This window comes from Aquila chrysaetos, chromosome 16 (genome assembly GCF_900496995.4).
Source record: "Aquila chrysaetos chrysaetos chromosome 16, bAquChr1.4, whole genome shotgun sequence".
NCBI lineage: Eukaryota > Metazoa > Chordata > Aves > Accipitriformes > Accipitridae > Aquila > Aquila chrysaetos.
Genome location: NC_044019.1, coordinates 3,742,259 through 3,759,612, shown reverse-complemented (window position 1 = coordinate 3,759,612; position 17,354 = coordinate 3,742,259). Strand labels below are relative to the sequence as shown.

The 17,354-nt window shown below is 40.7% G+C and overlaps 1 protein-coding gene across 5 annotated transcripts in view; it reads right to left on the bottom strand.

Moving 5' to 3' along the window:
- Nucleotides 1-2,437: 2,437 nt before the first annotated feature.
- NIPAL3 (NIPA like domain containing 3) overlaps nucleotides 2,438-17,354 on the bottom strand; it is a 16,474-nt gene continuing 1,557 nt past the window's right edge. For all 5 annotated transcript variants that reach the window (XM_041129223.1, XM_041129220.1, XM_041129224.1 and 2 more), the window contains exons 2-13: nucleotides 16,388-16,795; nucleotides 14,478-14,546; nucleotides 14,222-14,393; nucleotides 14,053-14,112; nucleotides 13,180-13,325; nucleotides 12,292-12,388; nucleotides 10,898-11,033; nucleotides 10,143-10,231; nucleotides 8,575-8,638; nucleotides 7,463-7,557; nucleotides 6,567-6,762; nucleotides 2,438-3,989 (exon numbers count right to left, since the gene is read on the bottom strand). In XM_041129223.1, the coding sequence (XP_040985157.1) occupies nucleotides 3,947-3,989; nucleotides 6,567-6,762; nucleotides 7,463-7,557; nucleotides 8,575-8,638; nucleotides 10,143-10,231; nucleotides 10,898-11,033; nucleotides 12,292-12,388; nucleotides 13,180-13,325; nucleotides 14,053-14,112; nucleotides 14,222-14,393; nucleotides 14,478-14,546; nucleotides 16,388-16,486 (1,266 nt within the window). In that variant the 5' untranslated portion in view covers nucleotides 16,487-16,795 and the 3' untranslated portion in view covers nucleotides 2,438-3,946. The remainder of the gene's footprint in view (nucleotides 3,990-6,566; nucleotides 6,763-7,462; nucleotides 7,558-8,574; nucleotides 8,639-10,142; nucleotides 10,232-10,897; nucleotides 11,034-12,291; nucleotides 12,389-13,179; nucleotides 13,326-14,052; nucleotides 14,113-14,221; nucleotides 14,394-14,477; nucleotides 14,547-16,387; nucleotides 16,796-17,354) is intronic.

Below are 17,354 nucleotides of genomic sequence, written 5' to 3'. Positions count from 1 at the left end.
CATGCGCCAGCCCCAGCCCCTCACGGAGGGGTGGCGGGCGTTTGGGGGGGGGGGGCGTCTCCTCAGCCGCCGGGGTGTGAGGGGGCTGTGTGGGACCCCCCCCTGTCCCCGCTCGCCCGCCTCCCCCTCTGCTCCGCGGGTTTTGTGGCGGGTTTTAGGCGTGTTCCGACCCCCGGTGGGGTCTCCACGGCAAAAGGCACGAAGCGTTTTGGGGAAAAGAACGGTGGTTTTACACGAATCGATCCTTGAGGCGATGGGCTTCCACCGTCTGCTTGGCCTGGAGGAAGAGCTTTCCAGGGTTCTCTGTGGGAATGACCGAGCTCAGAGAGATGAGAATTGATCCAAAAGCTGCAAATTGCTCTAGGAACTGCCTCTGGAGAAGCAGTCGGCAGCTGAGTTGCTGGCAGGAGAGAGGTCTCTTCCATGTTTTTAATTAACAGCCTTGAAACGCTGTTTGAGACCTGACGGAGGAGCACCTTGGGGTGCCCCAGCAGGACGTTTGGGTGACCTTGAAGGCTAAAGCCGGAGAAGAGGATGCGGGACTGACTCTCGGAGCACAGCACCTGTGCTACGGTGCTTTGTGCTGGGCAGATTGCTGCTGCGAAAGACCCACGTACGCTCCTAGATGGCGGCCAAAGTTAATCGGTTTTACTTTGCGGTTAGCCTCAGCTGGCAGACACGCTCGGGCAGTTGCCAGATGGGAACAGTGACAGTTTATGTCCCTCGTCTCTCGGAGTAAATCATAGCTTAATCCAGCAATGAGATGATTTGAGACAGTGGTCATCTGACCTGTATGATAAATGAATGCTTGTGTACATCTACATCTAAAGAAAGCATAAACCAACATCCTTTTTTTGGTTGTACTTGGTTTTCCACACAAAGCACACAGAACTATTGAATTTCACTGACACAAATATTTTGCTTTGTCCGCACTTGGAAAGCCTAAAGACAGTTAGGATTTTTGACATAAATACTGAAATTTCTGTGGTTTAAGTGCTTTCTTCTAAAGTTCAGGTACAGAAAAAAGGCAGAAAGAAATGCTAAACTGGCCTTCTTTACCAGGGCTGTAATTTGTCCACAGTCCAGACCTTTCCCTCGTAAGAAAACAGGGCATAGCAGAATTCACTTTTAGAAAGGAAAGATCAGTCTTACCTGTCCAGATAAGGGATTCTGCAATTTAGATGCAGTGCAAATTTAGGTGGTAATTGGTTAGTCTCAATTACCTTAGCCTTTCCTTGCTGCAATCACATGCTTTATTAATTGAATACCATTTTCTTCCTCCCTAGTCAGCAATATATTTTGCTTTAATACCACAAGCTCCCAACATTTGTGTCCATTTCAGGGGCATTTTAAATACTCTGTCTTTTCTAGTAACGCCTCTTTTGTAGCATGCATTTTTGTAATGCTCCTGCTATCTGGCTTGATTGCCACCTCTTTATATTAGCGCTTAACACCGTTGTGTCATATAACACACTACCCCTTAAGTGATATATGTTAACAAAGTATTACCACATCTATCAGAAACTCTGGGGCTTAGGTATGCTGCTTCTGCAAGCCTTCAAGAAAGTGCCAGCCTGTGTTTTAATACTCGTGTCCAGGGACTTGCTATGAAGTGCAGCTTTAACACCAAAGTGGATAAGGCTGCTCTTGGTTTTTTTTTCCATTTGTGGTTTGGGACCCCAAGAGATACATTTAATTAAGAGTATCCTGAGGGTTATCTTCTGCTTATCCCCCTGGACTAAAACCCATATGGTGAGTGTTAATTAGGTTGGCAAGCATTCGATTAAGCTACATTGCCAGTATTCTAAATTTATGACCGTCTGTATCTCTTAATGGCATTGTTAGGAAATGCCCTTAAGCTGTCTACTCCTGCAATCAAAGACATGATATCCTGTATCTGAAGGATGGCATCTCCTACAGCGTAGTGTTCCCAACTAGTATTAGAGGTCTTCGCTGTCTCAGAGAAGCATGCTGTTGTCTCAATTTCAGTATTGAGTTGGCAGGCATGCAAAACCATGAGTCAGGCCACCAATAATATAATGCTTTTGGTTTCGTGATTTGGCTCATCTTGTGTGTGTCCCCCACTCCTTTAGGCTATATTTGGATCACATTTTCAAGCTCTTCTCTGAAATAACGAATGCTAAGATTTTTTGTTTAAAGCCCTGTAAAGCTAAGATTTGAAAGTAAACTGTATGATTCCTATAGCTAACGCCAAATACTTGGAGACTCAGGTAAAATGGCAAGTATTGGTAATGCTGCAGCCCCAAACATGAGTTGTAGCAATCTGCATTTCATTTACAAGTATCCTGTTAAAAAAGACAGTTCTTTGAATGCATGTAGTACTTACAGTAGTAAACTAAATTCTGTCTTAACTTCTCTCGAGACATTTACAGACAGTTAAAGCTATACCAAGAGTATGGAGCAGGCCAGAATTCTATAGGTTTTGCCACAATCTTTTATTAAGTTTCATTTCCAAAGGTCTCACCTAGAAGACAAATAGAATTAAATAGACATGCAACATTGCTTATGAAAAATTAAGCAGTTATCCTTATGGTCCAATACTGTAAAGCTTGATTTATTTACACATTTTAACGTGAACAAGAGAATATTGTAGGCAGATCATTTTGTACATTCAGCCAACACACGAGCTGTATTCCACAGCATAAAGTTACATGTAAGATACACACTGAGAACATATTAAGTGCTCTGGTGCACTGAAAAGCCCCACAGTGTGGAGGCAAGAGATGTCAGTTCACATTTGATAAAGCAGCTAGGAGATAGAAAATCAAGGAGCTATTCTACCAGTTTAGTAAAGGAGACAGCAGTCAGTTGATCTTTGTGCACACTTTTTCAGCTCCTGATTCTGAAAAATGCTGCACATTTGGAAATCTAAGCATACTCGGCTGTTTACAGTGCACTGCCTCTCTCGGGATCAGCCCTGGATAAACTGAAGTTTTGACATATACGTTAAAGTGTGCTGTACACCAAGATTATTTTTCATGCTGCAAGAAGGACTAGAATGTGGCATGGGGCTTCTCTCTTCATGTGCTGAAATAGCTGTAAATGTTTGCTGCAATCCCAGGCATGGCCATTGTCAGACTAACAAATATTCTGTAAAAAGCATAGACTTCAGGGTACCAATAGCTTCCTGTTTTCACCTTGTAAGCTCTGAACTAGAAGGGAGGTAAGGAGTTTATTTCAATCCTGAGCTATACCCTCCCACTGTTAGAAAGAGTGCAGAAGTCCTACAGTCAAGTTTATTAAACAGATGTTTGGCTTCTAGGGCCCTGTTCATGCCTTCTCAGCACCAGAGATGGCAGCTGTAAGACTGCTGAAGAGCAGAAAAGAAAATCTTTTGGAAGCTTGGGAGAAAGAGCAAGAAAGGGGGAAGCACGTAAAACACAAAAACCCTCCACATTTTATAATTCAAGTATTGAACATAGGCAGCGAGCAGGAGCGAGGTGCAGTCTGGCAGTGCTACTACTGTGCTTTCAGTGGCTAACACAGACTGGCAAAAATGCAACCCTTACAACATCAGTGCATTGAGTTGAGGCCTATAGCCCAAGGAACACCTCAGGCTCTACTGATGTGGCACAATGGAGTAATCAAAAATATTGTGATTTATGTGCTGTAGAAACAGACATCACCTCCCTTGGAGTCCTTTGTCAGGAAGTTTCCAAAAGCAAGTCTCGCTGCAGGTAGAGGGAACTGTCATTATTAAGTAGAATTATTTAAACACACACAGACTGTGTAAATAAAACATGGTTATATAAAGCTTTGGAGCAAGGCTCTTGCCTTTAGAGTCTTTGAAAGAAAAGGGGCAAAACAGCACAATAATAGAAAAGCTCAGGTTATGGCTGGAGGAAACTTCACTCAGAGCAGAAGACAGCCACATGCTGACAACTGAGGGCTCTCTGGCAGAGAGGAAGGTCAGGCCAGGAGTCAGTCAGTGCTCCGGCTGTAGGCCTGTGGAGAATCCAGGCAGTATACTGCAAAAAAAATCACTGAATCAGGCCAGAGAGCAGCCCAAAAAAGACAAGTACAAGCAGGGGCTCCGCATCAGAGTAGTGCTCTCCCCCTGGCAAAGCACTCTGTCTCTCATGATGTCAGGCCCTATGATTAAGAGAAAAAACTAACCAGCCATTTACCAGCTACAAAGTCTGCACACCAGTCAACTGCAGTTTTTAAATACTACTGAGAAACTAAGAACTGGGGAAAACTATATTCTGTTACACATAGGACCATCCTAATAATAGAAGTTAACAGCAAAACATTTAGGCCCTTCTGATTATTTTATACCACAGCAACAACGGTAATAAATAAACACAGAGAATATTGCCATGTAAAAAGTGAAGTTTGTAGCTACGCATGGTTTAGCACAGCTTGTTTTAAAACAGTATGTTTCTGTGGTTTCAGAACTAATAGGTCAAAACAGCTACTGCTATTGATTAAAAGGGAAGAGATAAGAAAAGCCAGCATTCTTGTACCCTTCCCATTCCGCCTCCCCTGTACTACTTTGTTTTGTATTGTTAATGAACAAAAGCTGCACATAAATTCACAAACAATTGATTACCAGGGATACAAAGCCAAAGGCAGTAAATCAGTGTCACTGCAACTCCAACAAGATTAATGTTCTGGCAGTATTAGTCCATTAACATTGTTATCTTACTTAAACACAAAAAGTATTGAGGGTAAAAGAAAAGCTGTTATTTCTTGAGGTTTCATAAGCTGTAGTGTACGGGATGCCGCTGATAAGATCTGAATTGTCGGACATGCCAAGCTGGTGAAGAAACTTCACATATAGGTACACGTGCAGCCACGAGGCATCTACTCTTTGCAGGGGGGAAAGATTATAATTTTTCTAAGCTGCACAAAAATGCCAAAGCAATCTCAAGTATTTCCAGATTGAATTAGTATTCATAGCTGGCAAGGCAAACATATGCAAAAGAACAGTTCTGTTGTCATATACAACAGTAAGAATCTGGAATAACTATATACAAGTCAGTGGAGTTCTTGGGAATTTTTAGTAGTGGGAACAGAAACTGGCCATGAGTCAATTTAAAAATAAAATAAAAAAAAAAAATTCAGAAAGCCACTGTTGCAAGTCCAAGATCCTCCCAAACCCCTTGGTATCAGAGTAACCACTTAAAAATGCGCCGAACACAGGCACTATTCATTTCAAAAAAAGTCTTTTGAGGTCCTGGAGACACTCCACTACACATCCAGTCCAAGACACACCAAGTAGACTTAAAATTCTGTTTCCCAGCAAAACAACAGCTTTTAGAGAAGATGATGATATCAAAGTGCCAGTATAACTTGCATATGCCAATAAATGTTGTACTTTGTCCTTTTCACTTGACAAGTTTCCCCCTCTTGTGTCTATCCTCCCTTCATATCAGCTTCTAGCTATCTCTTGGAAGCTGGAAAGATAAATATTATGAGTACACAATGCTCCATTACTCTTACAGTCCTCACTGAGTGCTGGACTGTGCACACTTCTCTCTTCATTCACACTATTAGACTAGTATCTCTTTTTGCCCTTTTTTTTTTTTTAAAAAAAGGGGGGGGGGGACCCCAGCCTACAACACCTAAACTGAGCTTTTTAACTAAGGAATGTCAACACCTTTAAGCATTTAAGACCACTAAACAAAGTTGGAAATCCTGCCTCAGCCAGAAAGAAAAGTGATAGAGAATTAGGACCTCATCAAGAACTACAAAAAATTGCCACCGGATACCATTCACGTTACTATTCTCATTTCTTCTTGTTCTCATACTTTACAGTGTTCCCAGTGTACCATTTAATCCAACTTGAAGCTCCTGCTATGAAACCAGAGAACTGGCAAATAATCTTTGTTCTAAGCTGCCATATAATCCAGTGGTGCTATAAAAACAATTCACATTGTCAGTGCATATGTTCAACACTAGTCAGAGAATAGGCATACAGGAAGTGCCCAAGATTCACGTTTTGAAAGAATAAAGTAGCTTGCTTACTCTAACCAATTATGCTGCTCTAAAGACACAGTAAGTTTCAGTATTCATGCTTGAAAACAATTACATTTTATTGCCATGTTAAGGTAGCTTGGTGATCACGCTAGAGACATGAGGATTTACAACTTTTCTGGTAATCCGTCACAGCCTCTATACATGAAAGATTAAATCCTGCCCTCCTCTCTCTGTGAGCAACTCCTGAAAACTTCCTATTTGGAGATAAACCCGCTCCCAGCAGGACTAAAAATTGCACAGTCACTTCTCTTCCCACAGCTCTGCGTTTTCACAGCATCTGCTATCTCATCGGTTTCATACTGCCACAATACTGCACTCACCATTTCACACTTCCAGACAGCAGCCTTCAATGGAGAACTGTGAATTACTTCTTGCTAAGATGAATGCTTTCCACTTCACAACTATAGAGAGTTGTTTATTTTAATAATCAGCCTTGAAAGTTAAGTTTGAGACGAGCTTTAAACTATATCAAGGTTGGCTTTACACTTGCTTATATTTTAATAAGTAAATAAATAAAGGTCATACTTCTGACGATTCAAATCAGTTCCTTAAAGGTCACTCACTCCTTTTTGCTGTGCTCCAGCACCCGGTAGGGTGGAGCAGAAACTCCTTTGGAACCATGTTGCTCCTGCACGATTGGCAACGTAGCTGGAGTGTAAATTTCCGGCATGTTGTCATTGTTCTCTAGGGCACCGTAGGAAAAAGAAGCTTTGAGGTCAGGCTGAACTGCAATCCCTTTATCGTGCATGTTCTGCATGCCTGAAAAGAGCAAAGACAGAGATTAAATGCTTAGGAACAAAAGTGCATTCTTCCTGCACTCTGGTAAATCAGCAAATTATAAAGTCTCAGTGTTCGTGATATGCGGCTCATCAGTTCCTGGAGTGTTAAATGAAAGACATAATGTTTTTCTGCTTAGCTCTAAAGCAACTAATGGAGAAATAAGCGTCAAGTGAATGAGGGATGGCAGTCAGTTATTTATCAAGTGCTGCATATCGTTTATACAGCTCACCAGAAAGAGAGTTTAGCTGCACTTCCCAAAAGAAATTTCTGCTCTCCCTGGCCTCTACCTCTTGCAACATACCTCAGCCTTCCCCAATAATCAGTTCTTCCTGCTAGATGAAGACCAAGCCCAGACCCAAGCATATGCTCAAAACTAGTTCATCCTTCCAGATAGCAGCCAACTGGACAAGGCTGTTCTGACAAAATATGACACACCCCCCTTGGTGTCAGAGGACCCAGCATAAGTGGCACCCAAGTAGCACATCACCTCTTCTCTGCTCCATGCAAAGCATGCACATACTCCTCACAAGGTGCAAACAATCAAGAGAAGGAAAAACTAGAAAAAAAACACAGCCACCTGATATATCCGGATACTTAATAGAGCCTAAAGCTTGAGCTTTCACTGTGAAGCCCAATACTTAAAAGAGAAAGACTGATAAACCACTATTTTTACTGTTACCTGGCATAGCATCCATTGATATGTAAGGTTCAAATGGTACAGATTTCTTCCTATTTCTCGTGATCAGGAAGACACCTAAAAATGCTATGAGGCACCTGAGAGAGAAGACAAGAGCTGCTGAGATAACTGTGAAAAGGGAGAGGAGGTAATATTGCATGTTGCTTCTTCCAAGTGCCTATCATGTAGCACCATAAAGAATTCAGAACTGGAAGTGAAAGAACTGCGAAGAATTACAGGGAACTGTCTCAGCTGAATAACCCTCTTCAACAGTACTGAAATCCACCTAGCAATCAGAACAATTTCACCTTTTCTTTATCAAAACGCAGGGAAAAGTTTTCATGTTAATTATTTAATTAACCTTGACTAACTAAAGGGGGAAGAAAGCATATCAAAATTTGGTTTTCTTTGATGAAATTCCAGGATTTAGCAGCCTGACCTTTGAAAAGTTTCCCATAGGTAAACACACTAACAACTGTCAATCTTGATTTTTACAGTATGTTAACAGAGAAACGCGCAGTTCATAACATTAATCTCCCAATTGTTTTTTCTGTACTAATCTGAAAGACATTTCAGAATGTCCCCTGATTATGAAAAGCTAATCACATTAAGACACTGTACTAGGACTAAATACTGAGTTACACATCAAATGTTTTACTGATTGTATCTGCATTGTGTGAGGACCCACACCCTAAGAAAGAGGACTCCAGAAGTCCAGTCACAGTTCAGTGAAGGCTCGGTGCAAAACCTGAAACAGATTCCCTAGAGATGGCTTTGGTTATTCTGCAATTCTTCTAGATTCATGAGCAGGTAGCTTGAAAAACAGCCCATTTGCTTCAACATCCAAGCTGATTTCCAGTACAGTAAGGGATTTAGTGTTTAATGTTGTACAATTATGCATAACCTAGTGTTATACAATTCCTCTAGAGCATCCATCATCACTCAGACAAGATACTGAGCTCTGTGGGCCATTGTTTGCTCTAACAGAGAAAGTGCTTTCAGTTTCTCCTCCTCTCCAAGACAGTACGTACTGGCAATATATACATATTTTAAAAATTTTAGTCATATGAAGAAATAGTTCCCAGTTTTCTATCAAAGAAACTTTAAACACTTACCCAAGCGCAAACATACATATATGGAGAACATCTTCGCCAGTGAAGTCCAAGTAAAAAGTTGCTCCTTTAAAAGGAAATAATTCATGACATCTTTCTTCCAGCTTACATGAGCAATTAGTGCTACATCTCCAGCACTAGTCCCTCCAGAAACCAAATCATGCAGGATTCCTATTTTTATAGTCAGCACCTTTTTTTTTTAATGAACTTAAAATAGAAAAAGGTGGCCTGATTTCCACTTTACACAATTTATTGACAAATCTTTTAGAATTTCACTACCAAAATAGTTGTACTGGTGTAACTAACATAGATACAAGTAAATCTGCACAGCAGGACAGCAACTAGTACAAATCTTTCCATATTGGGGTAGGGGATCACAAAGGAAACATTGCTGGTACTATTGCACGTCACTATGCTAATAAAGCCTGAGTCAAACTCTCACCATACAGCAGTGGTCACCACATAAACAAGAGAGACTGTATTTCTGAAGTCTGAATGACAAACCAAATTGGATCTCTCTAACTACAACAGGATACAAACTCTTGACCCCAAACAAGTATATACAGTTCAAACCTATAAGATGACAAGTGTCCTTGGTGTCCTGGATGTCAACAGGACACGCATTCTGGCTCCTACTCTTTACATTGCTAATTGAAGTGAATAAGCTGATGAATCTGAGAGCAGCATATGGCTTGGAACATGACAGGAAATAAACATGAGCCAAAGAGTAGGCCATACTCTCTCATGACATTGAAGAAGAGCATTAAAAGGCAATGTGTAATTTACACATATTACACACGGGGAAAGCTATAGCCCTTATATACCTGGAAGAGCATTACACAGATAGTATCCATCACTGTCAAGCAGACGCACTTTCTCCAGTGTTGGGGTTTTGCTTTTTTGTTTGTTTGTTTTCCCCAGTTTTGCTCCTATGTCTAAGTGAGGAGAACAAAACCTTAAAAAGGCTGCTCATTGGGTTTGAAGCCTAAAGGGGTTTGAAATGTTCATCTTTGTTCACACAGACAAAGCTTTTCCTATGTGGGCAAGGGCTGAAATGGGAGTAAGCTGTTCAGAAAGAAAAATGCCTATAAAGCTGTGAGCAGCTGCATTCTAGATACAATGCAAGCAAGACTATCAGGAAGAGAATTGTAACACCTTTATACAGAGGAAGCAAGTATGCTTATACACTGTATCACATACATTTTAACAAAATCTAGATAAAATTACACAAGGAGAAATTTTAGCTGTCTATTCAAGTTGCACATCTAAGAGCATACATCACCCTCTTCTACAAGCTAGCATGGTATGAGTAATACAGTCTCAAACATAAGCTCCCATGCACTTTAAACAAAATGACAGAACTTAACAGAAAATTTTAACACAGTCTAATGGGATAATTCACATTTTTGGAAAGAAAAAAGAAACAAAGTCAGCCGCAGAAGAAAGATGACAAGAAAATACAAGTCATCATCTGGCTGAGTATTCACCTTCCCCATCTGTAAGTGAGGATTATTTTCCAAAATCTTCTGCCCTTCTAGAAAGGACCAACACACTGTTTTGTGCACTGTTACCTGCTGTGATTGCTACTGTTGTGGACAGGATATAGCCGATGCTGGCAATCTGAGATGAGTCATACAGTTGTGAAGCTTGAGCTAAAAATCTGCAATACAATGACAGACAACAGGGGTTGATTTGGGAAGGATACTCAATTGTATAGAGGTTATCATGGACTACTATAGGTCTCCTTCTTTCTGGAAACATCTTTCAAAAGTGATGCATAAATTTAAGAAACTTTATTCTTTTTCTCACTAAACCTGCAGCAGCATCCCTAGGATTTAATAAAAACGATAGAAGAGTATACCTTATGGCTGTACTGACTAAAGGCAGTGAAATTGCTGCCACTGACCTTAAGGCCAGAATGTCGCTCACATTTTGAATAGCTTTTTATCCCTGCTGCTACTGGCTTTTAATGTTATTACAGGTACAGAGGAAAAAAAGACACATCATCAACTGATTCTGCACTTTCATTTTAGCCAGTGCACAGATACTGTATTCTATTTGCCACCATTTCATTCCTAACATTGTTTTGCAAATACTTGAATGATGTATAAATTTGGAATTAAAACTATTTGGCACTACATGGAAAAGCAAAGAACACCACTATCCCAGGCTCCTGTGACATGGGTTTGAGGACAGGTCACAGAACAGAATGGATAATTCTCCTAAAATGTAATCAGCATTCTTCGAATGCGTAACAAACAGCCCACTAATTACTGATCCACTGAAACCAGCACAGTTATAGTAAAAAAGAGAGTGAATGTCTTACGTTGCTTGAAAGATCGCTGTAGCAATCATGCACACCAACATGATATAAAATATAGGGTAGTCGAGTTGTAAGTTTCCTTGTATCGAGACAACAATCATGCCTGCCACAGCCTTCACGGTCACAACAGTCATTGAACCTGTGAATGTTTACCAAGACTCAGCTGAAGCACTGATACGTGTTCAATGGGACAGGAATGCTGCACATCCACTCTATACATGACAGGCAGCTGCAAACAAAACCAAGATCTGCAAGAACTTGAACCCTCCTTTTACCAGGCCAAACAAGGGATGCAAAATGCCTAGTTTATTGCAAACTCTGCCAGTTTTATTCCCAACAACTTCAACACAGTGACCTTCAATAAATCACTTAACCTTTCTGTATCACGGTTCCCTTGTCTACAAGACTGAGAGCATTTACTGCTTTTTTTAAGTGTTTAAACAATGTTGTGCAATCACATGATGGAAGGATATACAAATTTTAATTTCTGATGCCATATAGGCTTGGTTAATAAAGCTAAAGAAGTTTTCAAAACAAGAATCAAAACGAGCCTACTTCCTTTCCATTTCTTGAAAGTGCACAAGTCAGGGCCATTCAGAATTAGGATAGATGCTTTTTCTATAATTCATGCAGCCTCTGAGGCATCAGTTACTGAAATCCAGCCCCAAACAGTTAAAAAAAAGAAAAAAAAAAAGAAAAAAAGAAAAGACACTGCAGTAAGTGAAGCTGCATAAATAGCAAAAATAGAGAACTGCGACATAGATTCAACAGCATTTCAGACTGCGTCACTGCCTTGCTATTATTCACCCTTTTTAAAGTTTAATTGATCACAGTTTCTTAAAAAAACAGATTAATGTGGAGAAAGGTACAAGTGAAATACTGGCCTTTCCAAAGTCACTGTAGGATCCCACTGTAGGCTATGAGGATTTCAAAAGCATCATTTGACCCCGTGCCCAGAGGCTCTCCCAATTTAAATAGGGACATACTGGCATAGCAGAGTATTTGTCATTTCTTTAGCCACAGAGCAAATCTTCCCAGAGCCAAGAAGATTCTTGTAGGTCAAATCCTCTGTTTCATCCACTGAATCAGCCTTCCTCATCCATTGAGCAGATAAAATATCATACCATGCTTTGCATGCACAGATTAAAATTACAAACACTAATAAATAACTTGCACTTTCTGTATTTGGCAGATTATTCATTCTTATGGGAAATAAGTCTTAATTGTTCAAAGGTCATTTGCAAAGATCCTAAACATCACTGCAAGATACTAGCTTCATCTAATTAGTGGTAGCATTTCTGGAGTAAATTGGTGCATTTTATGACATTAATTAGGTCAATATAATTCCCTACATGCCATAGATGCTTAGAAGATCTTACAAGTCCATATCAACTTACCCAGCAAGGCTACTAGCAGAAGAATAACTACAATGTAGTTTGCATTTTTCTCCTTGTAAAAATAGAGTAGCAGGCAGAACATAACAATCTCCACAAGCTACAAAAGATAGAAATGAAAATATTAAAAAGTATGGGGTATATGGGGTCAGCAGTAAACAGGATTCTGAGCCAGTCAAACATTAGAATTACACAATAGGGCAAATCAAAGGAAAATGAGGATCCCACACAATTATAGATCAAATTTAGCATGATCTTAGATTCTAATTAGATGAGATATTCAATAGCTTCTTGCAGAACAGGAAACATGGGACACTTTTGACGTTATATTTATGGTAAAGCAGCAGATCAAATAATCCTGACTGAATATTCGCATTGGAGATCTCAGCCTACTTTCTGTAATGAGGTTCTTTAAGTGATCCCTGGAGCACACATCTTATTTAATGGCCACACTTATCTCCATTAAAAAACGATAGATTTCATAAGATTTTCAATGAGAGATTGATGGCTCCAGAGAAAGTCAGTGTAGAAAAAGCCCAGATGCAAGCACAGTATTTGGACACCTCTGGAACAGTTGCTCTCAGCTGCCATCAGTACTACTGCCACAGGCTGAAGCCAACAGGTCAGGGAGAGAGCAAGCTATTTTAAAACTTTTCAGTTAAAGGTATATAAGTCCTAACAGAATAATCCAGAGAAAGAATAGGAGGGTTCCAAATTGTGCATGCAGGTGTCCACAGGCAATGTAGAACTGATACCGGGAAAAGCTGGCATAGGTTCATTAGCAAGTACAAGGAATATTGCTAGTAACCATAAGGAAAAATAATGCTTGAAATGAAACTCCCAATCAGGCATATAGCAGAAAACTGCCCCACATTTTATGGGCCATCTTACCATATACAACAGAAATGGCCAGCTCACTAAATGCCTAGTGATATTTTCTCCTGTCATCTTCTCATGACTATTAGGTCCAAATGTTATCAGCAGATAAGTTCCAACAATTGCCAAACCACAGCCTACAAAGGACAAAACATAGCGCCCTTCGGCAAATAAAGGGGGGAAAAAGAAAAAAAAAAAAAAAAAAAAAGAAAAAAGAGAGAGGACAAAGTTAGTGGGTTAGTGTGGATGCATGGAATTAATAGCGCACATGCACAGCAACCATTAATGACATCATGCACATTCCTCTGGATGACTCATTCCTCTGCCCTTCATGTCCCACTATCAAAATATTAGAACCAAAAAAACCCTAGGCAATTTGTGTGCTATGAGTTGAGAAAAAAAGCTCATACCAGGTAACGTCTGCTAAACAAATAGGAGCTATGAGATCTGTATCTGGGGCTTATCCTGCCTGGCACTGCCCACAGCCCATTTTCTAGGAAATGGAAGAATGAATGCCCCAGTTCTGCAAACACTTGCACATGTATGAAATTCAGCTGATTAAGTTGTGCCTACGCTATTGCAGAGTCAAGGCCCTAGGCTGCAGCTTCATCCCAGAGAACCATGATTCTCAAATCCTGCAAACAAACACCATTTCCATGTATTTCTAAAATCTGTGAGATTCAGATGATTTGGCACAAGTCAGAAAAAAACAAAAAAACAAGAATCCATTTTTAACAAACAGTGGATGAGACGACGCATTTCTTCGAAGAGGTAGTATAGCTAATGGAGATCTTGCCTTCCCTCTAATTATGATTCTTGAGAGGCCATGCTCTGTGTTGAATGGCTTGTAAACAGAGAGGAAAAATGAAAAGGAACTGTGGAACTTACTCAAAAAATCCTTAGGCTTCCATTTTTCTTTAATAAATATAATTCCTATGATTGCACTAGCTGTAAAAAAAGGAGAGAGAAACAGTGAGTTATGTATCAGTCCAATGATCAGCAATCTCACACTGGAACGCTCTCAGACTTGTATGGCTGTTGTCTCTTTCCCCCTTACCTATAACAGACACTGCACTGAGTGGCACAATCAGTGAAAGAGGAGCAAATGCATAAGAGGAAAACACTCCCAGTTCTCCCAGCACCAGCAGAAAGAGTCCACACCACCACGTCTTGGTTTTGAAGTAGGCTCGGGGGTCTTTGGAGCCTGCCAGCCGGATGTGGCTGTATTTCTAGAAAAGAAAATAAAGGCAAAGAAGCTTTGACATGCTTGATGCTTTTTAATGTGGGATGAATATGTGCTTCATGATACGCACCTGGAGGTTGAGTGCAATACTGATAACAAGATGCCCAAAAATAGCTAGTAATGCACCAATCAAGTTCTCCTGTAAAAACAAAGTAAACACACAGATATTAAATTAGCCACTGGACCCTGAAGGAAGTTGGAGCTTTTTGCACAATCTGGAAGAGAGCAGACTTTTAAAACAGTCCCTAGATCACCTGTCAATAAAATCTCTGTTTATCTTCCTCCCTTTCTACATGATCTAGGGCAATTCAGGTAAATTCCCTGTGGCTATGTTCCAAATCTGTGAAACTCTGGTGAAAGATAACCCTTCCTTAACAGACACTTTCTACAAGAGACTTAAAGTAGTGTGCATATATTTGCATTCTTTGCAGTTTCTCAGAGGAGAAGAAGATAAATCTAAACACAACGACCCATTCACTCATTCTTCCCTTTGAAAAACTCTTTTCATGAGGATGTTTGTTGCCCTGGAATTCAGCAGAGTATAGATCAGGAACCTCTGCATTCTGCGGGTCACATTCTGCTCTTTTCCACTTATAACATCTGCTGGTTCAGTAGGTAATTTAGCCCATTTGATGAGGCAGCCCAATTATCACAGATTCTATGCTGCTTTTTATACAAACCAGTTATTCCAAAGTAATAGGCAACTGGTAGCAGCTCCTAGCAAGCTCCCAACCCCTTCTACATTAGCATTCCCAGCTCAGCAATAATTCTCACGGTCTAAAGACAGACTCTGAAATAAAAAAGGATGTAAAGCAGGCTGAGTCACAAAGGAAATGTACATTAGGAGTGAACAGAAGAGCCTGAGGCTAAGCCAGGCCATTTAGCATGTGTGTTCTTCCAACAACTGTCTAAATCTCATTAGATGTCATTAGCACTTTCCATTTCAGTGCTGGTCTCCAAGATACAGTCTAGTACTTACTTTGATTGATTTGGGATAACTGAGCTCACATTCGTATTCCTCCCTTACCAGTAAATATACTATCCTTGATTTTCTCATACATAGTAAGACAAGGACTTTAAGATTTCAAGTTCTCATCAGTGGAACAAAAATCTCTTTATCAGGATGTATGAAAATAAGATTCACCCAAGCAGCTTCATTCAAAAACACCTGAAAGATCTTCCCACAACAGACAGTAAAGTTGGCAGAAAAATGTCACTGTGTGATCACAGATGTAGCCACAGAAGCTCAGCACAGTTTACTGGTTCAGCAACTAGACTTCAGTTTAGAAGACATGGAGGAGACAGTGCCTCAGCTGAAAAGCCCCCAAGAGCAGAGCAGGTTTGGGATTAGCTTCTGGACTGTGAAAGCCTGCAAGCCAACATCAGTCTGGTCAACTTTTATAATGCACCTAGGACTATGTTCTTAGCAAAGTACTTTTTCCAGTGGGGAAAAAAAAAAAAAAAAAAGCCTTCTTGCTGCGATTCAGCACCTTCAGAATCAGGGATTCAGATGAAATTGATTTGGGAACAGCTCCATTCCCAGCTGCAGAATAAGGAGGAACTACAGCAACATGTCCCGTCTCAGCTGCAGGCTCCCTGCATGCCTGTGGGCTGACCCACCTGAAATTCAAGTACTTGAATATACAGCAGACTGGAACATCTGATCTCATTTACTGATGTATGGGTTAGCCTGAAAAGGCACCTAGCAGAATTTATTGCACTTAACCACCTTTAGACATCCACATTTTAATTGCCAGTCCTTTCTTCGCTTTATCTAGCTCTTCAAGACACAGATTTTCTCTTTCTTTCTCTCACTGCTTATATACACAGCATATAACACACTGGGGGCTCTGGGCATGACTAAATACAAAGACAGTGCACTTTCTGAAAAAAAAAAAAAAAAAAGCAAAATACAGTGGCATTATCAGCTTACTTGAATAGTTAGGACCTTCTAGGGATAGACTGGGGTAGAAATCTGACCTTGTAAGAAAAGGAGTCAGTGTGTGGCTGCACAGAAACCGCTGCTGTGGCCAACGGGAGTTGCTGAAGTTGTAGATTTGGACTGTTGCCTCCTTCCATTTTGGTTGATTGGAGCGTTTCCTTTTCAGCCTCTCTGATGCTGTAACTTCTCTTTAAAGAAGAGATTTGGACCCTGCTGGAACCACCTTATCTGTAACTTGGTACCACTTCTTCCCATACATCCTGTTTTCTTGGACAAGCAACAATTAGTTCAGTGAAGCACAAAATATTCTCTGTAGCCTGTCTGCTGCTTTTCTTCCCCCGCCAGGCTACACTGAGATAGGGTAGGCACTGTAGGCAGAAGTGTAGATAAGCCAATATTTCCAGCCAGTCAGTGGGGCAGCGAGGTTATATTCCTCCAAGGTGACACTAAGGAAAAAAAAAAAAAAAAAAAAAAAAAACAAAGGAGAATTAGGTCACATGAACTCAGTGGTCCAAAACCTGCAATGAAATCCTGCTGAAGGCCAAGCCACAGAAAACCCCCTGGAATCAAACTAACAGCTGCACATATCAGCAGAGAAAGCAGATTTTAAATGCCTTCTTACAAAGTCTCAAACACAGAAATCGCACAGACTTTGCTTTACAAGAGCTCGCAAACTGGCCTGGCCCCAAGGGTGACATATTCAGCTGGTATTTAACATCAGGCCTTGCCATTTGGAAAGCTCTTATCAAAAAGCCTCTGAAGTCCTCCAAGCCCCGCTTTTCATTTCTCTACTGCCTGCGTACCTCTGTTGTTTGTTCAGGAAGCAGTGTTACATTAGTCACGCCATCCCCACGTGCTGGGGATGACAGTGCTGCTCTTCAACCAAACAGAGGTCATTTCAGTGTAATCACTGTGAGCAGAGTTTGGAGGCTAAATTCCTTAGAGCCAGACTCATTGTAGGTGTCTGGAAAGCACACACACACCAAGCTTGTCTGAGGTCCCTGC